Source organism: Melanerpes formicivorus, unplaced genomic scaffold (assembly GCF_026170545.1).
Source record: "Melanerpes formicivorus ecotype bairdi unplaced genomic scaffold, bMelFor1.0.p_v2 SCAF_3, whole genome shotgun sequence".
In the NCBI taxonomy this organism is placed as follows: domain Eukaryota; kingdom Metazoa; phylum Chordata; class Aves; order Piciformes; family Picidae; genus Melanerpes; species Melanerpes formicivorus.
In genome coordinates, this window is record NW_027142355.1 from 41,677,849 (window position 1) to 41,701,111 (window position 23,263).

Genomic DNA, 23,263 nt, shown 5'->3' on the forward strand with positions numbered 1-23,263 from the left:
CATCCTGTGTGCTAAAGGTAAAGACTTTTGGAAAAGACAGAGATAAAATGCATTTAAAGGTCAAGCAAGGAGAAAACCAGAGCCATTTCAGAGGTGGAGAGAGTTGCAGGCATTTTACACCAGGTGCTCAGAGCAGCAAGAGCTGCTCCTCAGTGTAGGTGGGATGTTGTGAAGCAGTGGGCTGGTCCTGGCATCTTCCCTACCAGCAGACCAAACAATGTTAACCACACACCTTCACAAACATATGCCTGGTCAGAAGTGAGCCTGCTGACACAAGGAAGATGATGATGGCTGCTCAGGGAGGCAGGTGGTTAGGAAACAGGGGCAGGAGGGCTCCCAAATGCCACCATTAATTAGTTCCCGAGTCAGGAAGCCACAGCAGTCCATCCCAGTCAAAATCAAACAAGGATTTGGGCAGCACAGAGCCTGAGTGACATGTTAACCATATTCACACCTCTCCAGCACCCCTCTTCTTTCCACATCCCCACCCACAGCTGGGCCCACAGGGACCTCCCGAGCAGTAGCATCTTCCCAGTCACTGTGTTCCCTGAAGGAGCGATGGCTGGCCCCAGCCAGGGGCTGTGAGAGCATGCTTGCCTGAACAGACCGCCTCCAACTGTACCTGCTTGCACGGGGCACTTCCCCACCATCACTTCCCAGCAGGGAATGAGGATCACCTCATCCAGAAACACCAACTTTCCTTGCTGTGAAACCAATGCAGCATGCAAAGCACCTTCCTTTTTGTTTGTTAAATCCTCTGCAGGGGGCAGCAAGCCAAAGCAATCACTGACACACATCCCCACAGAAAGATAAACGTGAAATTAAACTCACTGAAATCACAGAAAGAATAAACTGGGAGAGGAGCATACCTCCACCGATTAGTTAATTTTACAGTACACTAAGTCAGGCTATTTGCTGATGGATTTTGCTGTGTTTGATTCAGTTAACAAGCAGCCCCCTTCCTCAGGATGGACTGGCTGGCCACAGCTGCTTCCCCAGAGATAATGTGAGCAGAATTTCCATACACTAACTGCTCTAGCTCCTCAGTAGACAACTAACTCTTAAACCACTGATGCTGGATTTGCCTCTGTGCTTGGATGAGAGGAAATCCAAGATAGTGGAAAGTAATAAGGAAAGATCCATGTTCAGGCTCAACTCCCCTTAGCTGCATGCAAATGTGACTAAACATGCAAAAAGGCTGCTGCTGAAAAGCCACCACAAAGGTCTGCAGCTAATCATAAATAGCTTATGAGCAAAATTGAAGTGAACCTTTCACACTGCTACCAGGATTGCAAAGGAGCATTTCTTGATTGGACTGGCTCCAGGCCAGGGTTTTCTAGAGCCACCAAGATGATGATAATTTTGTTGCAGAGCCACAGTGTGAGCAGGAGGTGGGATCGCTTCCAACCTGCACCTCCATAGCTCTGCCTGCAGCACCTCAAGTACCCACACGCATCTCACCCTTCCTTCCATCTGCATCCCACGAGTGGAGTCTGTTACTCTCACAAGCACTCAGCAAGACTCCTGCCTGGGCTGGGAGATGCTCTGGAAGGCATCCAGGCAACATCCCATGAATGGCAGACTACATATTTTGCAAACGGTGTTCTGAAATGCTCTAATTCGACTCAGCTCCCATGGGATTCACAGCTCAGTCACTGCTGGGTGCCTTGAAGAAAACCATCCATGGGACCCAGAATGCACAAGCTTTGGGCAGTGTCAACGCTTCTTCTGGGCAGGGGGGAGAGAAGGGAAGGTAAGAGATTGCCCATTGGAATGGGCTGCCCAAGGAGGTGGTGGGGTCACCATCGCTGGAGGTGTTCAGGAGGAGACTTGATGGGGTGCTTGGTGCCATGGGTTAGTTGGTTGGGTGGTGTTGGATTGGTTGACGGGTTGGATGTGATGATCTTGAAGGTCTCTTCCAACCTGGTCTATTCTATTCTATTGCCTGCCCCAGCACACACTCCTTTTCCTCCTCCTCACCTGAGAGATTTTCTTCTCTTCTGCCTCCAGTACTGTGTGGTCATTTCCCTGTGCAAAGCTGCCTATTATGTGCTGGAAACATTTCACATCCAGTTTCTGCAGGAATAAACTCAGCAGGAGCAAGGAAGTGAGAAGTTAGAGAGCAGAGCACTTTCCAGCATGCTCAGTGAAGTGGCTTGTGATGGATTTTTACATTCTCAGTTACTGGCCCATCAAACAATTTCTTCAGAAGTGCTGGTTGCTCACCATCCTTTCCCCAAACGACATCAGCAGCAGCACACTGTGTAAGTTCCAGCTTTGCTGGTAGGGCCCCATAAAGACTCAGGTCTGAGAACACCTTTCTCAGGCTCTGCACCAGAAGAAGCAACACAGGATTAGGACCTTAGTAGCTAGTATAAGCTGATATTAAATCCAACTGTACTCAACCTGCTGGTCACTAAACCCAGTCCTCTAAGGGACCCAAACTTCAAAGTTCTTAGGCACACAGCTTGCTTCTGCTGGGTCAAGGTTTGGGCAGATTTCTTGCCTGTGGCCTCCTGCGGTCATGATCTCTTTGGAAAGTCAGACATGAAGAAGTGTGACACTGCTGAGAAAATTCAAAACTTCCTCATGAACCTTCCAGCTTCCCCCTCCCCAGAGAAGTCTCTTCCTCTTTCAGGCTACCTATGCCCTTTTACCCTCCTTCCTCTGCGATGTCTTGAACTTCTAAGTCCGCTCACCTCGCTTTCCTGCCTTGACTCATATCTGTCATGGGGCTTTTGCCATACCTCACGTGTTACAGCCTCACAGACACCACCTTCCCTCACCCACAGAGCTGTAGACTCCAGGCAGGATTCCCTCACCCTGGAATCCCTAAGAGACAGCAATATCTGTGGCAAAGAGGAACAGAAACTTACAGTCCCCTCACCCCACTGGATGCACCGGCAGACCCCTGGTGATAATGACAAAGGACAGGCAGGCTGAGCTGGAGCAAAGTGGCAAAACATGATTAATAACAAAGTCATAGTAAAAGCAAGCCAGATGGCAACAGCATCATCCATCAGCAAGCAGGATTTGTGGGGAGGGACCTGCTGTCATCTGTGCCTTGAAAAACCCAAAGGCTTGTAGGAATTGTGTATAGTGAGGATGCCAGCGCACCTCCTCCCCCCAGCCCTTGTCCACAAGTCTTACCTTGCACCTACAACTAGCAGCATCTGACACACTGCTGAGCACCACTTTGGGCACGGTGGTGACTGGACTAGCACTCTGCAGAGGCAAAACCATGAGATGTAGGGCTCACACTGAGGAACTCAGTAACATTGCTGACATTTGCCCTCTGAGCTTGGCACAGATGAGTTCACAGAAGACACGCCTTGGTAAACAGATTTCACATGTAAGGTGTTACACAAGGGAATGAAATGTGAAGCAGGCACAGGGATTCACAGTTATAGATATGGCCCTTGTCTTTAAAAAAGTACCATTATAAAGACATTACCACCCCCTGGAAGCACATACAACCCCAGTCTGCAGTACTTTAAGCTCCCTCAGATATCACCTGTGAACACCATCCTGCAACATGGTCTTTGGGATGCTCAGCATGCAAGTAGTTTGACAATAGTTTTACATCGTCAGCCCTTCCTCAGAGCTAAAAAGCACTGCAAGAGCAACTCAAATGTAGAAGGCTTGACCTGCTTGCTGAGCATACCAGATCAGTCCAGGTGACAGCAACCTCAACTAAGCGTTTTTGTCTGTGATATTTCCAAGAAATTGTTTCAGAGATGAAAAAAATATGCAGTGCCATAGAGAGAGAGATCTGAAGAAGCTAATCCTTGCTAACCCTTCACAATAGGATTATGGTTACTATGATCCAGATGTAGTTTAACATCCCTGTTTGGGTACGCTTAGTTCTTATTGTTAAGATTAAACTCTACTTCATTGTACTGAATCTGGCTGATCATCACAGAATCACCAAGGTTGGAAGAGACCTCAAAGATCATCGAGTCCAACCTGTCACCACAGACCTCATGACTAGACCATGGCACCAAGTGCCACATCCAATCCCCTCTTCAACACCTCCAGTGACGGTGACTCCACCACCTCCCTGGGCAGCACATCCCAATGACCAATGACTCTCTCAGTGAAGAACGTTCTCCTCACCTCCAGCCTAAACTTCCCCTGGGGCAGCTTGAGACTGTGTCCTCTTGTTCTGGTGCTGGGTGCCTGGGAGAAGAGACCAACCCCTTCCTGGCTACAACCACCTTTCAGGTAGTTGTAGAGAGCAATGAGGTCACCCCTGAGCCTTGTCTGGAACCACCCTAAGAGGCTGTTCCACGTAGACGTCAAAAGTGTGTAGGGATGTTTTGTTTTCTCCCAATAAACTCTGAGACTTTCCTGTCTCTCCCATTTCAAAACAAAGGGGAGAAATTAGTTCAAAAAGTATATTAGAAAGAGAATGAAATGGTAAATCTGTACCAAGTGGAAGGGGGCTGTAGCTTTAGACTATGAATCAAGCCCATGAATTCCAGACTGGTTTTTTCAAGGCTCCTTTCCCCACCTCCGCTCAGAAGAACAAGCAGGGATACAATTTCTAACACCTTTTTTTATCATTATTTAAGAAACTTTTGGCACAGCAGATGACATCAAATGTGTTAGCTGCCTACATTTGCAGAGATGCCCAATGAACTTCAATACCATGCTATGAGCCGAATTAAATTGTCTGCTACAGGCAAGCAAACTTTTCTAGGCAATCTGTTATTTGACACACTCCAACCAGTAAAGCCTGCTGTGCCATCTGCTCTGTATAAAGTGCACAGTACATGCTTTACATGTTCTAAACTTAGCAGTGAGCCACAGTCAACATTTCTAGAGTGGGGATCCCCAATAAGAAATGATACCAGCAGCTCTTGCCCTTTTGGCTTCCTGTTCAAGATCTCAGAAAATCCCTGTCACAGTATCACCAAGGTTGGAAGAGACCTCAGAGATCATCGAGTCCAACCTGTCACCACAGACCTCATGACTAGACCACATCCCCACATACTTCATTGCCCTTCCAGACAGACTCAGTGTCAGGAAGAAAAACAAAAAGAAAAGAAAGTGTCTTCTCAGAATAGGTCTTGCTGCTGAACTCAGGAGTAACTTTAAGGACTAAGCACCAGGGTCAGACCTGGGGCTTTTCGAGCTCCCTAACACTACTGTAGGATGGAAGCTTTACAGATACTTGCACACAGAAGTTACATGCTTTAATTTCTCTTACCTAAGGTATGTGATTTGGAAGAGTCTTGGTGTGAGAGCTGTGTTTCTCTTCTCTGTGCTGTAATTGTCCCCCAAACAGCCTCCAAGCTCTGCCTTAGATGCCCAGCCTTCTGCCACACTGCTATTGAGAAAGGCCAGCATCCTGACAGTGTTCTTTATGTGCATAAAACCTGCAGAGTGCATGTAGAGCAAACCTGAAGTCTGCCTAATCCTACCTGCCTACTGCAAACCTCAGACATCCCCAATTCACACCACTGCACACAGCAGCTCAGCAGCAGGTGCATTCCCACCCCTACCAACTGGCATCCAGAAACCCCACTCCAGCCCACAAAAGCACCCCAGTGCACAACAACTGCATCAGAGGAGTCTAATCTGCTGGAGTTCTCAAACACCCAGACATTTTCAGAACCTCCCTGCTCAACATTCTCCTGCCAAAGAACACATCCAGGGAAGCTGTCTGCATAGAGGGAGACAGCCGTGTCCTGCCTGCCTTGCCTCACGAGGTGAAACAAGAACAGCAAATTACCTCATTACTGTGATCTGCACACACTTCTGCATCCCTAACATCCTGGGTCACTCAAAACAGCACTTTATCTTCTTTTTTTCCCCCTTTTGTATGTTGGAGGAAGGAGAAAGGAATTCTTCTGGCGTACTGCTGAGAAACGTTTTAAACCTCTACACACAGTATCCAGCTGGTGTCTCCAGATTTTTTCACAGCTTTTTTGCATTGCAAATATAACTTCTCTAGAAGATTCTCAGTGACAGCCCAACAGCTCTGAGCACAGGGAGGAGGAGCTGGCACTGCAGAAGGGCAGCTGTTTGGCCACCTGGGCCAGCGTCACAAAGGGGGCACAAGAGGGAGGAAAATTGAGGCTGGGAGAACAAGGAGTCAGGATGCCAAAGTACTGAAATATGCAGGGGAAAGAATGCATGGCAAAGACAGATGCTAGGAGGATTCTGTAAATTGAGGCTGACTCATATTTTTGTGTCATTTTAGTTGGTGTGGCTGTAGAGGAACCTGACAAAATACATAGATCTGATGCCACTCCAGCTTCTTTATATTATTATGACAGTATCAGCACATAATGTGGTCCAACCTGCCTAAACTATATTCTATTTCACAACAGAACTGCTTCCTTCAGATGCATTCAGGGTCATATCATATGCTTCCAACAGCCTTTCTTGCAAAATCATCCACAACCAGAGCTACTTTGAAACTTGAGGCTTTTTTCACTCCTATACATTTTATTTTTCCTGGCTTTTGGTTCCTAAAACTCTGGTTAATATTTACAGGCTTTAAAACACATTATGTTCTCTCACCTAGGGTCGAGCTGTCATGATCTGACAGGTGGTCCTGAGAGACATCCAAGCCCAGGAACCACCCAGACCCCATCGTCCCACTACACATTACACCAAAAGCAGGCCCTTCAGTTTCAGTCCCTAAGACGTAGGCTGCCCTTGCATGGAAGTGATAACTGAATGTGGTGCTTCACAGTTTTCATTAAAGGAAAATGCTTCTCCACTGGGAAAAGTGTGTTATAGACAGAAAAATAAAGAAAGGCAGAAAGCAGAATGGAGTGCAGACAAGGTGGAAGGAGATGGGGAAAGTACCGCATTTGCATTGCACCACTGGCGTTTCAGCCTATGGATTCCAACTTTCCATTGGGGTTGTGCCCACAACAGTTAGAGTCTGCCTCCATCACCCAAAAGAAACACAACCACACAGCTGCCATGGAGCTCCTATGGCTTGAGAACAAGCCCAGCACAGACTGCAGCTCTCCACAGGAAATCAAGCCCTAAATGGGCACCCAGAACACAAGTGCAGGGGACACCATCAACACCTGAACTGCTGTTCCCCAGCATTTCAGGACAACAAGCTTTTAGAACCCAAAAGTAGCTAGTTCCCATCCAAACATCCAGCCACTGTTCTACAGACAAGATTCATCTGGTTTTGACTAAGCCATTCCCTTTCCATAGAATCATTCAGGCTGGAAAAGACCTTCAGGATTGTTGCCTCCAACCATTAGCCCTACTCTCCCAAGTCTGCCACTAAACCTTATCCCCAGGCACCACATCTACACAGCTCTAAAACACCTCCAGGGATGATGACTCAACCACCTCCCTAGGCAGCCTGTTCCAATGCCTGACAACCCTTTCAGTGAATGGCCAGCCTACACCTTCCCTGGCACAGCTTGAGGCCATTCCTTCTTGTGCTATCACTAGTTACCTGGGAGAAGAGACCAACACCCACCCCTCTCCAACCTCCCTTCAGATAGCTGTGGAGAGCAAGAAGGTCTCCTCCTCAGCCTCCTTTTCTTCAGGACTAAACAACTCCAGTTCCCTCAGCCACTCCTCGTGACACTTGTTCTCTAGGCCCTTCACCAGCCTAGTTGCTCCTCTCTGGGCATGTTCCAGCACCTAAACATCTTCCGTGAACTAAGGTGCCCAAACCTGAACACAACCCTCAAGGTGTGGCCTCACCAGTGAAGAGGGATACTCACCTCCCTGGTCCTGCTTGCCACCCCATTTCATGTACAAGCCAGGATGCCATTCTCGTTCCTCTAACATTTATCTCATGTTATTTTACTGACCTGATGGCAATATTTGTGACATTTAGTAAATACAGCATGAGAAAGGACATCTGTGGCTAAGTCCTTAAAGATTGCAATTCCTGCCAGTAGCCAGAGCAGGATGGCTCAGGGAATTCCAGTTGTAATGGAATGACATGGAGGGGGAAGGCTTAGAAATCTGGAGGCTCCAAAGGGAAAAGCCAACAGCAAAGGTGCCCTGAGGTGCTTTGTCCAAATCAAAATGCCAAAGAAACAGAGATGCTTGGTTGTGAGGGTTTTTTCCATTTCCAGAGCCTACAACTGACTGATGGAGACACCAGGAGTACAGGGACCTCCCAGTCTACACTGCCCCCCACTTGATTTCATTAATTCTAGTCTCTAAACTCACTTCTCCCTAGCTGATCTGTGTCCTGGCTCACCTTGTCACCATCCTAGACAACTTCAAGTAGCACAGGGAACCCATCCATCCCCACAGCAAGCAGCAGGGCTCATGTACACTACCTTCTTTGCCCAAAAGTAACACTTTCAACCATTGCTTGTTAAGGTATTAATTGACAACACCACAAAAAATCAAATGTATTTAATTTGCTTAAAAAGATATCCATTGCTTTCATTCTGGGGGGAAACTTCAGAAGCCTGAAACAGGAAGAACAGCAAGATCTGGTCACACAGACAGAAAACCACCCATGCCCTTTGGTCTGATGGAGAGGAAGAATTTGAATCAGCTGTTTTCATGGTTTGAAAGCCTAATTGCCAAAGAGACTTTTGGAAGCTACTGAGAGGATATTTCCCTGCAAGAAGCAACAGAAAAGAATCCATAGAAAAAGAAGAAAAGGGGAAAAGGAATGAGGAAAGAAAAGGATAGTCATCCAGAATGGGCTCCAACACATAGGTGCTGCTCCCACCTGTCAAGTGCATTTGGGGGCTGCCAGCCTTTTCCATCTGTCCAGTTCCCAATGAGGCACAGCAGCAAAGTTCCAGCTTTGCTGGAGGTCTGTATCCACACATGGGCATAAAGAAGACAGCAATGTAATCCCAGAAGAGGTAGCTCCTGAGAAGTGGGGTTTGACAGCAGGGACAGATTCCCAGTTTGCTTTCCCAGGCTTCACAGGCAGTCCCTGTGACAGTCCTTTGATCCCATCAACAAAACCTCTGTGCATCTGCCACTTGCCTGGGAGTGGTTGTGGTAACTCTGCCCCTTCCACCCACACTTCTCTCCACACAGGTCCTTGCCATTCCACCTCTGGAAAGACAGCTTTCTAGTCATAAGGCTGGGTCATTTGGAAAGGCAGGAGAAGAGAAAGATGATAGCAAGCAGGAGCTAGAAACACTTCAGCCCTGTTCCACATCCCAGCTGTTGCCTGTAGACTCTGCACCACGTGTTTTTGAGACAAAGGAAACAACAGGAGCAGCAGTAGGACTCTTCTCTGCCTCAGAACTTCTTGCACCATGTGCTGGTTATGTAAAAGATAAACAGACTCCATGTTCTCTCTTGGAAACAGAGCATGGCACACAGATCAGACTGGAGACCAAATGTTGAAGTCACTGATGACAGAAAGTTAAGTCATAGAATCACAGAATGCTAGGGGTTGGAAGGGACCTTTGGAGATCATCTAGTACAATCCACAGGATCACTTAGGGCAAGCCAAACAGGAACACATCCAGGCAGGTTTTGCAAACCACCAGAGAAGTATAATCCAAAGCTTCTCTGGGCAGCCTGTTCCAGTGCTCCATCACCCTGACAGTAAAGAACTTTTTCCTTATGCTGAGGTGGAACTTCCTGTGTTTCAGTTTGTGCCTGTTACCCCTTGTCCTATCACAGGGCACCACTGAAAAGAAGACTAGCACCTTCTTCTTGACACCCACCCTTCACATTTGTAAACACTAATACAATCCCCTCTCAGTTGTCCCAGGTCTCTCAGCCTTTCCTCATACAAGAGATGTTCTATTGCCATTATCATCCTCATAGGCCTATGCTGGCCTCTCTCTAGTGTTTTCCTGTCCCTCTTTGAGCTGGGGAGCCCAAGACTGGACATAATACTCCAGACCCGGTCTCACCAGAGCAGAAGGAGAGAAGAACTTCTCACAGCCCGCTAGACACACTCCTCTGAATGCACCCCAGGATACTACTAGCCTTTATGACCACACAGGCACATTGCCGTCCCATGGACACCAGGATTCCAAGGTCCTTCTTCAGGGAGCTGCTCTCCAGCAGGTCAACCCCTGACCCATACTGGTGCATGGTGTTATTCCTTCCCAGGTACAGGACTCAAAAAAAAAGGCAAAATATTTTAAAACATCTCTTCTAAAAATGACATCTCAAGCTTTCTGCAACACAAAGATGACAGAGTTCTCAGGTCAAGTGGAGGCTTTGAAGGCATTCTGATTTTAAACCCCTGTGAAAGACCAAGAGTGACAGCTTACATAAAGTGCAGCTAGCCTCACCACATCCAGAGGGAGTTGCTGGGCTGCCTGGGACAGTTGTCAGACAAATTCAGCAAGAAGTCTTAGAGGCTTTTGAGAGTCCCCATAGCACAAGCATGCTGTCAGAAGTGACAGAAGCTGAGAGTTTCACTACTGCTGCCCATGATGGCCTCTACTACCAGCTGCAGAAGTCAGGATCTACCTACCTCTTACCAGAGAGAAAGCACAGCAGTGTTAGTTACTCTTACAACATGCTTGACACAGGAATCACCATTCTTATCAGACAGACATTATACTAGAGCTGAACAGGCTGAAGCTGGCCATAGTTTGGCATTAGCTTAGCAAGGAAATAACAGCAACTTCCCATGGCTATGCAGGAGAGTCCTCTACTACTGCACAGTCTCACATCAGCATTGTTATTCTGGATCCCTTTTCCACAGCTGAGCAGGCAACTTGTGAAACTTCTAACAAACAGCTGATAAGCTCAGGTTCCATTTCAGTTATCTATTCATTTGATGACCAGTCCACATATGCTTGCATGACAACAGCTGGCCACTGTGCCCAAAAGGTTTTGAACTTGACCTTCAAGCATGTCCACAATCTTCCCAAAGGTGCTGTGGTGGGTCCTTCACCTCTCTAGTTTCCAGTGTGAATCAGAAGCAGGGAAGTGGAGTGGTTGCAAAAGCAGCTTCCAACTTAATCTCCAGAAGCAAATAATCCACAGTGCAGATGAAAAAAAGCATTGTACTTCACTGCAGCATTAGGGAGGCTCAGAGAGAACAAGAGACAGAGCTGGAGCAAGAGCTCCAGCCACAGAATGACACAGTACACTGTGTGACTCAGGTGGTGCATGTGAAATTTCACAGGGATACATACTTGTATACAGCACGGAACACAGCAAGTGTCAAACCAGTTTGTGCACACAAACAGTGGCAAACAGCTGGAAACTGAAAAGTCAGAGCATCATTTAAACAAAAACATATAAAATTAAAAATAAGAGGCAAAACCAAAATAAAACCAGGCCCAGGATCTCTGCCTTGCTCTTCATGTTTCTTTGGTCTTGTATTTGGAATACAAGCAGTAGAGGATCCGCATGGTAGACTTCAGGTCTCCCTTCACAATATCTGTAAGACCCAGAAGAAACAACAAAAGCAGACAGGAAGGGTGAGCAATCACTGGAACAGAAAGACACTGCAGCTGCCAAAGACAATCCCCCACCTCCTTCCCCAGTTACAAGGTGAACTTAGACAGTCTAACAAGAAGCAACACAGCAACTACAGAGCTAGTAAATTATGTGCTTATTAAATTAAGGAAAAGGGGGGAAATGGGTGCTTGCTGGGAGTCTGGATACATAACACATAGCAAGAAATAACTATGCACTAGCAGGGAACAGATCAGATCAGTTGATAGGTCTATTACAGATTTACTTTGTAATGGTTCTTCTGTGGCAGGAATCATGTTGGAAATTACTCACTTTTATTATGTTTTTAATTCTTTTGGTGGTGGCTGTTGTAATGTTTCCAGTGCATCATGCTGCTCTTGGATGCTTTTCATTTCTTTGGCTTGGGGCTTTTTTTCATTCAGGTTTTAGCTTCTGTGCTCTTGGCTAAACAAACTGCCCTTGTATTTAATAACTGCAATAAGAGAGGCTAACTGATTTAGAAGGTTTACTGTTGTTCTTACAGTGCTGTAAATCACTGCAAGAAAGACTACCAATTAAGTAGTAGTAAATTAGATCCTTGAACTCTCTAAATAGTGTAGCTGTGTTTAGTGCCCCTAAATCATACTGAATTCAATCACTATCTGAGGATTATCCTGGTGAACCTAAAGGACCTGTGGATGCTGGCACCAATATTCCCTACACTGATCAGCTCTGTGTCTGAGGCAGTGCAGAATAGCCAGAGGAAAGGAGAGACAGAATGGTTTTAACTCCTTTCTTACAAAAGGTGGCTCTCAGCACGGAGATTATTCTTTTCAAAGTGAGCATAACTAGCTTCCCAAGCTTCTAGCTCTGTGTAGCATGGCAACACCCCACAGCTCGTGCATGCCCATCGTGCCAACATCATCAAAGCCTCGGTAGAAAAAGAAAACAAAGAAAAACCAAAGTCCTAAACTGTGTCCTTGCCTCTCATATGATGCCATGGGTTATGGACTAAACACATGCAAGAGAGGAACACGAATGTACATTGACTCGGCAAGGAGAGCATTCGCTTGGGTGCAGGAGATCAACGTTCAGCTCTCAGGTCTGAAGGAGGCAGAAGAGCAACTTCAAAACTCTATAGTTTACATTCAGGACACTGACCCACCAACTCTTCTGGGTTGCAGTGCTTCTGCTTTTCAGAACACATTCTGCAAGATGTCTTCCCACACTAAACAACCTTGGTCTTAAAGTGTTAAAACTGTTTATGAGATAGGGGAACAGCTTTCCTTCCAGTTCAGCTGCTGGAAGTTCTCCTGGAGTCGCCACTGTTTGAAATCTTTAACAAATACCAACTACTTATAAAGCTGAAGTTTATTGTAAAGTGGCTAAGATTATAACAATACAACACTTGCAGCATAGAAACGTTGCTGAAAATAATTCTCAGCTTTGTCACTGTTCATTCTAACTGAGCAGCTATAAGGCAACTGTGTTATTAAACGTGTCACTGTCACACTGCAGAGCCTACTTGAATTACTCCACTATTTGCTAAGCCAGGATGTTAGCCATTCTATTCCAGACAAGTTTCATGTCATGACTCACCTTCAGAGTTCACAGGGAAGTCCAGAAGACCTCCATCTGCCAGCAAGTCCAATGCAAGGTTAACGTTGTGAAGCTGTTGATGAGAGAGAGATTGAGCAATACAGCAGGATATATTTTTCACCCAACAGTACAGTGGCCTGAAGATGTTGCAAAGTATTTCTCTAGTGGCTGAAGATACTGATTCATATAACATATACTCATATTCCTCTCCTCAGTCTTGATGGAGTGCTTTTCAGAATTTCTACCAATTATCATATAAAATTGGATGCAAAAAACTCCATCTCCCAACACCACCTCTCCCATGAGGTGAGCAGAAGAATCCATGTATTTAAAACCAGACCTTGCATGTGAAAGTCTTGTGGTAATAGAGGTTTCCACAGGGAAAACAGGCTGGACTCATAACTGGATCTAATAGATGCAAGGAATTTGTTTCCATATTTGCTCACCACATTTGGAACCCATTAAAAAACCCCAAACAAACCAAAACACAAACGGGAAAAGTTCTCTCTATTTAATTCAGAATTGCAAAGATCAGAAACCTTTCAATCAGCTCTACTTGGGAGCTGGAATTTCATGCTTTAACACACAAAAATGTTTGTAGACAATAACAGAAGTGATAATACCTTTAATATTCACAGAATGGTTTGGGTTGGGAGGGATCTTAAAGATCCTCGAGGTCCGACTCCCCCAGCATTGGCAGGAACAGCTTCCACTAGACCAGATCGCTCAAGGCCTCATCCAACCTGGTCTTAAGTACCTCCAGGGAGGGTGCATCCTTGGGCAACCTGTTCCAGTGTCTCACCATCCTCACCATAAAGAATTTCTTCCTAATATCTAGTCTAAATCTGCCCTCCTCAAGCTTCAATCCATTCCCTCTTGTCCTACAAGCCCTTGTTAAAAGTCCCTCCCTGGCTTTCTTGTGGGCCCCCTCCCGGTACTGGAAGAGCACTATAAGGTCTCCCAGGAGCCTTTTCCCCCCAGGCTATATTACTGCTGCTAAATTAAGCACACATGTATGAATGAAGGCTGAAGGGCTGGGGCTTTTTTCTGATTTTTCCTCACTGTTTCTCTCTACATTCCCCACATCAAAGCAGTACCACACACATATGCTGTAGTTACACATTATTTGAGGGTGGTAGAGCAATGGAACAGGCTGCCAGAGGGGCTGTAGTCTCCATCCCTGCAGGCATCCCAAACCCACCTGGATGAATTCCTGGATGGTTTACTCTAGGTGATCCTGCTCTAGCAGGGGAGTGGAACTAGATGATCTATGATTCTATGATCTTTAGAGGTCCCTTTCAATGACACTCTTCTGTGATGTCATTATTAGCTTCTAACAGCAGAAGGGTAGTGGTTTACTTGGCTAGCAATTAGCAATCTCCCTTCCTCCAATGAAGTGACTAGGTCTAGACAAACTTCAGATTGTCTCTTCATGCATTCCTTTGGCTACTGAGCAATTTATGCTTTCAGAGGTACATCAGAACTGCTGCCACGCTATCCCCTGTTGTCTTCTGACAGTAAGCACAGGAATCCTCCATAGGTAAGCTAAGCAAGAGCTGTGTGCTCCAAAGTAAAGCAACAGGTTCATCTTTTACCTAGTTCTCTGGTTTATGATTAACTGAGACTGACAGTTTGGATTCAGGCTTGTTTTCTTCCTTTGGCAGCCAGGAGACCTTAAGCTCATACAAATCTACCAAGGACCCTCCATATTTTTCATCTCCTGTCTGCACAAAGTTCACCTCTAATTTCAGCTTGATCTATTTGGTGACTACATTCCTTGTCTCAAAGTACATGTCCTTCTCAACATGAGTGCCCACAGCGGGGCTTTCTTTACAGTTACTTGTCAACCCATCCATATGCAGTGCTGTCACCTTGAGCTGCTGGGTGGGTCACATCCCAAACTTCTGCTCCTGCTTTACTCACCCCCGGTGCTCCTCTAACGCAGACTCCTGCCCTCTCTATTTCTTGTTCCTATTTCCACTTCAGTGTCACTGTTTCCATCCCAACTTCCTCTCCTTGTGCTTCATTAAGTCTGTGTACCAGCTCTGACACACCGGGTTTCAGCATCAATGAAAGTTGATGCAACACACTGATCCTAACAGCACCCTTTCCATAACACAAATAATAACATGCCTCACAGACTGTGTTCTTATGCTTTATTATACCAATTAATGTCTAAAGTGACAGGGAGTTAGAAAGCACAGGGGAACTGGAAGACATATTTTATGTACAAATGACAGTCAAACTAGGGTGACTCAATATTTCAGGTTGCATTGTCATCCCACTTTTCATCTTGAGATGAGTATCACAGGAGAAACAAATGGTAAATACCACTTTGGCAAACTCCCCAACAGTCAGTCCAGCACTTGGAAGCAACCTTGCTAAGATGAAATTACTAGGATGCAGGGAACTGCACTGAACCAGGCTCCAAACCCATTATATCCTTCTCTGAGGCCAGTGACCAGCATGTACAGGGTAAGAAGTGGAAAGTCTGAGCTCTGATTTGTACCTGAACTGTAGGGGCAATAATTTCTTCAAGTGATCTGTGAGCCTTGAACAGGGCTGGTGCAAAAAGGTAAAGGTTGTCTATCAAATTTTACATTAAAAAAAACCCAAACACTTCCTCTGAATAAACACAATGGAAATATTGAACATTCATTTCCAAGTCAATGGACCAGAGCAAACAATTTTAAAACTGAGGGGAGAAGGAGAAAGGCAAGAAAAACAATTCATAGGAAATGCTTTGATTTTGTTTGATTCAACCCTTCAAAATATATTTCCCTTGTTCCTAGATTGGGACTCTGAATTCTCCTAATACCTTAAAGGGTCATCAAGTGACAGCAGAGAACTTTTGACAAGACTTGAACCCACATCTCAGACAATTGTGATTGTGATAGTTTGGGTGGATGAAAAGCTCCACAAGAGCATCTAGTAATTAGCATGGCAGCTGAGAGAATTTTCATTACAAAGAAATGTTGTCCAGGGAGGTTAGGAGATTAGCTGCAGGGAGGTTGGGAATGAAATGAAAGCTTCACCTGTAGGGAAGGGAAAGGGGGGAAGGGGGGAAGGGGGGAAGGGGGGAAGGGGGGAAGGGGGGAAGGGGGGAAGGGGGAAAGGGGGAAAGGGGGAAAGGGGGAAAGGGGGAAAGGGGGAAAGGGGGAAAGGGGGAAAGGGGGAAAGGGGGAAAGGGGGAAAGGGGGAAAGGGGGAAAGGGGGAAAGGGGGAAAGGGGGAAAGGGAAAACAGCCACCAAACAAAAACCTGCCACTTTTTACCTTCAAAAATCTGAAGGTGAAATGTAGCCACAGCTGCAGCTGACCCAAATGAAAACTCCCTACCCATGCCAGGGAGAATTTGAAAATAGCTAAAATATTTCAATGTCTTAGATCTGTGGAGGAGGCATTTACACAGGCAGCCCAGCATGCACTACCTCGGGGCTGATGCTACCTTTTCCTTTTGAAGAACAGATGAAATCTGCCTGGCAGAGGTTGAAATAAAGGAGCCAAGTAAGTCTGGATGTGTAGATTACAGCCTTAGGGAAGGGAAAGATGCAAATTCTCAAGAGCCTCCTGAGCACAGAAGGAGTCTTCAAAACGTCCTGGTCATGTCTTGATGGAGGTATATTTTTAGGACAGCATAAGGAAACCGATAGGGATCCAGTTCTGCTGTGTAAGAGGTGTCAGCCACTTAAAAATGTGGCTTGCAGGACAGCCTTGTAAGAGATTGCATATTGATTCCTCATCACACAGAGCCTCTGCATTTCACTAGAAGGCTTCAGAGGCACGTATCTGTCAAATAAATGCAAGCAATAATAGCTTGCCTCCCTTGAGGGAACACATTTGAAGACGACACCAACCTGTTCCAGGATATTTTAACATCAAGTACCTGCATTTGTACTGCCCCAAACCACTACCCTGTAAACACCGTGCACACACATGGCTGACTTCATACACAGCAGCAGTTAAAGCAAGAGGCAGAGCTCTTCACTGGCATATGGAAGACGTTGGAAGCCTCAAGCTCAAAGCAATTAAACAACAACCTACCATCTCCACAGTGCTGGCTGGAGTCAGGAAGAAATCCCTTAAATTCAGAAAGTAACCCTCCAGTTGTCCAATTAACAGAAGTAAGATAACACCATCTGCAAACTAGAGGAAGAACAATCTGTGTATTATTTATGATGTTGGCTTTCAGTGAGATACTCCAAGAAATGCTATTCTAGTGATAAAAGAACTTTAGTGGCACTCTGGCAAGCAGACAGCCCAATGACTCAAGTCCCTCAAACTTTTTTTACAGTGAACTCTGTATTTAATTACACAGGACTCCCAAGTTCATGTTAGAGAAAATATGGCCTCGTGAAAGGACAGCTATTAAAGCACACAGCTGCAGATAGGAAGAAACTTCAGACGACCACAAACAGCAAACACATGCCTATGAATAAAAGAGAGTTGTGCCTAATGCCTGAGATTTATGACAAAACACTTGCAGAACTTCCTTTCTCTCAGCTGCCAACTGGTGAAACCTAGAAGAGCACTGGAGCACAGCTCTGCTTTTCATCCTCCCAGCATAAATCACAGGGACTGTCACAGCACAGAGGTTTTGAATGCCTGGAGCAAAGCGAGAGCAGTGGGCTCATTTCTGTGTGCAGGTTTGCAGAGGCACGGACTAAAAAGGCACAAGGGATGTCCCCAGGCTCATTTCCCACCACTCATTCACCCTTGAGAGAGGTGTGGGAAGGATGTTGCAGTTCCCTGGCTCCATGCAAGCAGCTGTCCACTCTCCCCACAGACACTGGCAGTGGAGGAGGATGATGGAGGAGAGCCTGGTGCCTCTCTTCACTGATGCCCAGGGAGGTGATCTTGAGGTGCCTAATAAGAAGAGCTTCTTGTGCAATTTCATGAGCACTAAAGGAGCTCAGCATCCAGAGGATTTTGGAACTTTGAAATATAATGAAAATTTGACCTTCCCACCATGAAGCAAATCCAGAATTATAAATCTCTAAGCACCAGCAGTCAACTTGGCCTTTGGTTGAATTGTCAGAACTATAGTGGTGAAACCCTGGAATGGGTTGTCCAGGGAGGTGGTCGAGGCCCCGTTCCTGGGGGTGTTTAAGAGCAGGCTGGATGAGGCTCTGGCCAGCCTGATCTAGTGTGGGGTGTCCCTGCCCGTGGCAGGGGGGTTGGAACTAGATGATCCTTGTGGTCCCTTCCAACCCTGAATGAAACTATGAAACTATGAAACATCTTTATTTCTATCCCAGTGGAACGAGCATCCAAAGGAGGTGGGCAGGCTCTGAAAATTACTTCCTGTAGCATTATGAGGGCAGCAGTCAATACAAAGTCAGAGACTAATCTGATACCTGTTGCATGAAGTGAAGGGTAAATGAAGGAAGAGATTAATCCCCTTACATTCTAGCCAGGTCTCAAGGATCAGAGCACTAGGGGCAGCTGGAATCATCTCTTAACAGGGATGCTAATTAAGATGTGTTGCTGCAGGTCTGACACCACACACACTAGCAGCCCAGTTCTGCAGTAGGACTGGTCACTGTATAAAATTGCAATGACAAGCATAATTACCTGGGGTAAAATGCACACTCAGTTGTAGGTGAGGCTGCAAACCCTACCAAAAGGTGTGAAGCATGGGAGTGAGCTTTCCAGTTGCACAAATGTTCCTGGATGGGCCTTTCAGCCTTGATGTCTTCTGCTAGGAACAGTTAACTGTGGCCAGGAATAGTTAATTGCTAATAGCTAACTTGATGGAATGAGTCCAGAGAAGGGCAACAAAGTTGGTGAGGGGCTTGGAACACAAGCCCTATGAGGAGAGGCTGAAGGAGCTGGGGTTGCTTAAAGGCCTGGAGAGGAGGAGACTCAGGGGTGACCTTATTGCTCTCTACAACTACCTAAAAGGATGATGTAGACAGGCAGAGGTTGGCCTCTTCTCCCAGGCAGCCAGCACCAGAACAAGAGGACACAGTCTCAGGCTGCGCCAGGGGAGGTTTATGCTGGAGGTTAGGAAGAAGTTCTATACAGAGAGAGTGATTGCCCATTGGAATGGGCTGCCTGGGGAGGTGGTGGAGTCACCAGCACTGGAGGTGTTCAGGAGGAGACTTGATGGGGTGCTTGGTGCCATGGGTTAGTTGTTTAGGTGGGTTGGATTGGCTGATAGGTTGGACGCGATGATCTTGAAGGTCTCTTCCAACCTGGTCTGGTCTATTCTATTCTATTCTATTCTAACAAGCAGGAGAAAGGGAAAACCAGGACCATACTTGGCCCCAATCCACATTTCTCCTCAATGTCATCACAACATGGACCACTGGAACTTCACCCAGCCTCAGTGTCTGTTCTGGCAGAAAATAGCAAAGCTCACCACAATTGTCTGTTCCCAACAATCTGAAGCTAAAAATAATGGTTGCTGTGCCAAGTTTCAAATGGCTACAACAAAAAGGAGGAACCCTACTGGTGAAGTGAAATGCTCAAGTGGCTGGCCAAGCATGGTTAACGTGCAGCTCAGAGCAGGCTACCTGGGATTCGATGTCCTTCAGATTTAATCCTAATTTTCCAATGTGCTGGTTGACGAAGTGCAAAAACACCTAAAGAAAACAGAAGAGGAGGAGAGGGTGGAAGAAAATATTGATTTTTTTTTTCAGTGAAGTCACAAATTGCTTTACTTTCCACATTTGGGTGTGTGTCAGAAAAGTAAATTACCTTTTTTACAGCATCCAGTTTCTCTGGAGCACGGCTGAATAATTCATCGAAGGCATCATCCTCTGTATCAAAACAACATTAATTAGTATTTGGAAGGACTGTCAGATCAGAGTCGCCCCAGAAGGATAAAGTTGCTCATACCTTACAAACCAAGGAGGAAAAAAGGCAGAGGGAGATGGGGGAAAATTCTGATTTTCTATTTATCAGAGGACAGAGGGAGAAGCTTCCCTTCAGCCTGACTACATCAGAGAAAACAATTTACTTCATTCACCTCAGAGATTTTTGCCTGCAGAGGCTCTCAAGATTCATGCTGCCACCAGAATGAGCAGTGGCCAAGTTTCACATCTCTCCAGTCTGCCTCTTCTCAGCTATGCTTTTTAACCTTGAACCTCTGAGCTAAAATATTGTGTCCTGGGTTGAGCCTCCGGCTCAGGACAGAAGGCAGGATTTACCCCAGAGGAGTCAATAGCAACACTCGTGCACAACTGGAAGTCAAATAGAAGTCATATTTACAAAAGTAAACAAAGTACAAAAGATATTGAGGGGAAAGGATGTATACAACCAGGCAGGCCTCGTGAGGCAGCAAAAACCAGCTTCCTGCCAGCCAGCCTCCCTCCCACACAGCCGGAAGAGAACGCAGCAGCTAAGAGCCAAAACGCCCAGAGCCAAGAGAGACCTGGCCAGAAGGTCTGCTCTTTATATAGGGATAACACAGGAAGAGGAATGGAATAACATCACACAACATCTGATGCCTCCCTCTGGGGACCTCCCACCCCCTCAGGGGAGTTCCATCTCTATGGCATAACAGTTAATCCTTAACCTACAATGTATGGTAATCAGAGAAGAGCTCTACACTTTACTGCTCTCCCCCAACAGAAGTGTCAGCTACATCAAATTTGCAGGAAACCAGTCCCCCTCCCATACAAAAATCCACAGAGTGTATTTGGGTTTGGCAACACTGTCCTTCCTCTGAAAATTCACAGACCTCAACAGCAACTGGTGCTGCCAGCCAGCTTAAAGGCAGGCAGCCAGCCAGGGCCAGAGAGCTAGCACGAGTGCAGAGACTTCCAAGGAAATGAGATTCCCTCTGCAAATGCCCACCCTTGCCTTTATTTTCAGAATCATGGAATTATTGAGGCTGAAAAAGATCTCTGAGATCCAGCCTATGACCCAACACCGTGACATCAGCTAAACCATGCCACCAAGTGCCACATCCAACCTTGTCTTAAAGGCAGAGGCAACTCCAGTGATGGCAACTCCACCACTTCCCTGGGCAGTCCATCCCAGAGCCTAATCAGCCTTGCTGTGAGGAAGTGCTTCCTAATACCTAACCTAAACCTCCCCAGCACAGATTGGTACCACGCCCTCTTGTCCTGTCACTGGATGCCTGCAAGAAGAGCCTGACCCCCACCTGACTGCAACTTCCTTTTAGGTCTCCTCTTCTCCAGGCTGAACAACCCCAGCTCCCTCAGCCTTTCCTCACATGACTTTCCCTCCAGCCCCCTCATCAGTCCGGTCATTCTCAGCACAGGATTAGTGAGAGCAGACTACATCACCTCACTATCCCAGCCACAAGACTGCTCTGATTCAAGAAGGAACAAAGCAGCACAACTAAATAGGGAACTGATTTTTATAGTGCAGGAAAGCAAAAGGTAGCTTTGCTTGTGGAAGATTCCTCTCGGAAGGCTCCACTGTGAAAGGGTTTTCACTGGTTACTCATTCTCCCCACCAAGGGACTGTCACAGGAGACAAGGAAAAGGAAAGCTAGGAAAAGGAAAAGGTGAATCTATCAAATAAATCACTGAGGAGCAATCTGAAACCCATGACAGTCTCACATCCTAGAGTACCCTCTTCTGGAGGTGGACATGTTTCACACCGTACAAGCACCAAGGGTAAAAACTCTGGGGACACTGTTTACACTGAGCTGCCATCCCTAATCGAGTGCCAACCAGGCTTCAGAAACTCTGGCATCAACAAAAAGCTCAGTTCTCAAGCCATTATGCTCACAAATAGTCCCAACAGTGAATGAGGTCAATGTGCAAATCCAAGACAGAATTTTTTCAGTTAGCAAAGATCTTCAAAGACGGAGTCCAACCGTTATCTAACTCTGCCATGTCTGGCACTAAACCACAGCCCTCAGCACCACATCTCTGCATCATTTAAACACCTCCAGGGAGGGGATTCGACCACCTCTCTGGGAGCCTTTTTCAGTCTTTCAGAAGCTTTTCAAGGAAGAATTTTCTTCGAGTAGCCTACCTAAACCTCCCCTTGTACTGGGCCCCTCAGTTTAGGAAGGAGGTTGATTGCTGGAGTGTGTCCAGAGAAGGGCAACAAAGTTGGTGAGGGGCTTGGAACACAGCCCTGTGAGGAGAGGCTGAGGGAGCTGGGGTTGCTTAGCCTGGAGAAGAGGAGGCTCAGGGGAGACCTTATTGCTCTCTACAACTACCTGAAGGGAGGTTGTAGACAGGCAGAGGTTGGTCTCTTCTCCCAGGCAAGCAGCACCAGAACAAGAGGACACAGTCTCAAGTTGTGCCAGGGGAGGTTTAGGCTGGAGGTGAGGAGAAAGTTCTTCACTGAGAGAGTCATTGGTCACTGGAATGTGCTGCCCAGGGAGGTGATGGAGTCACCATCATGGGAGGTGTTCAGGAAGAGACTTGATAGGGTGCTTGGTTGTATGGTTTAGTTGATTAGGTGATGTTGGATGATAGGTTGGACACAATGATCTTGAAGGTCTCTTCCAACCTGGTCTGGTCTGGTCTATTCTATTCTATTCTATTCTATTCCTTGAGGCCATTTGTCCCCTATCAGGTTTTCTCTGTTAGTTCATCAACCCAATGCTTCATTTCTTGTTTCACCTCCCATCTGCTGGCTGCAATCCATGGACAAAGTCACCAGCCAATTTCCAAACCCCATTGTGCTGATATGAACAGACATCAGCAGAGTACACTTGGAGAAGAACAGTAAGAGAAAGGCATGAATCTCCTTTACTTCTAGTGGGAGCACACAGATTTTATCAGGAGGTAGAAATGGATTAGAGTGTGGGGTGTAATAGCGAGACACTGCACTTGGCCAAGGCAGTACTTACCTGACTGAGCTCCTGAATTCTTCCTAAAAGTGCAATAAAAAGCAAGAATTAGAAAAAGCATTCAGTAGAACTAATCTTATTCCTAAGCAGAGCTTATCTGGGGCACCAGCTATCTCGTAGAGCAGGAGACAAGGCACAAAGCACCATTAGCTGTGTGTCAGAGTAACTTTTCAGGAGAGATTTTTTTAGGTACTGTGTGTATCTGCATAAGCTCCCAGAATTGTATAGATGAGAGTTTAACTGCCCCACAGACCAATGGACATGGTTAGGCCATACCTTGAGTCCTGTGTCCAGTTCTGGGCCCCTCAGTTTAGGAAGGAGGTTGACTTGCTGGAAGGTGTCCAGAGAAGGGCAATGAAGTTGGTGAGGGGTTTGGAACACAGCCCTGTGAGGAGAGGCTGAGGGAGCTGGGGTTGCTTAGCCTGGAGAAGAGGAGGCTCAGGGGAGACCTTATTGCTCTCTACAACTACCTGAAGGGAGGTTGTAGACAGGCAGAGGTTGGTCTCTTCTCCCAGGCAGCCAGCACCAGAACA

At 46.4% G+C, this 23,263-nt stretch overlaps 1 protein-coding gene across 2 annotated transcripts in view; it reads right to left on the reverse strand.

The window, feature by feature from the left end:
• Window positions 1-8,346: 8,346 nt before the first annotated feature.
• Window positions 8,347-23,263, reverse strand: part of PARVG (parvin gamma) — a 31,147-nt gene continuing 16,230 nt past the window's right edge. For both annotated transcript variants that reach the window (XM_068170704.1, XM_068170705.1), the window contains exons 9-14: window positions 22,731-22,753; window positions 19,646-19,707; window positions 19,462-19,530; window positions 16,988-17,089; window positions 12,946-13,018; window positions 8,347-11,329 (exon numbers count right to left, since the gene is read on the reverse strand). In XM_068170704.1, coding sequence (XP_068026805.1) covers window positions 11,250-11,329; window positions 12,946-13,018; window positions 16,988-17,089; window positions 19,462-19,530; window positions 19,646-19,707; window positions 22,731-22,753 — 409 coding nt within the window. In that variant the 3' untranslated portion in view covers window positions 8,347-11,249. The remainder of the gene's footprint in view (window positions 11,330-12,945; window positions 13,019-16,987; window positions 17,090-19,461; window positions 19,531-19,645; window positions 19,708-22,730; window positions 22,754-23,263) is intronic.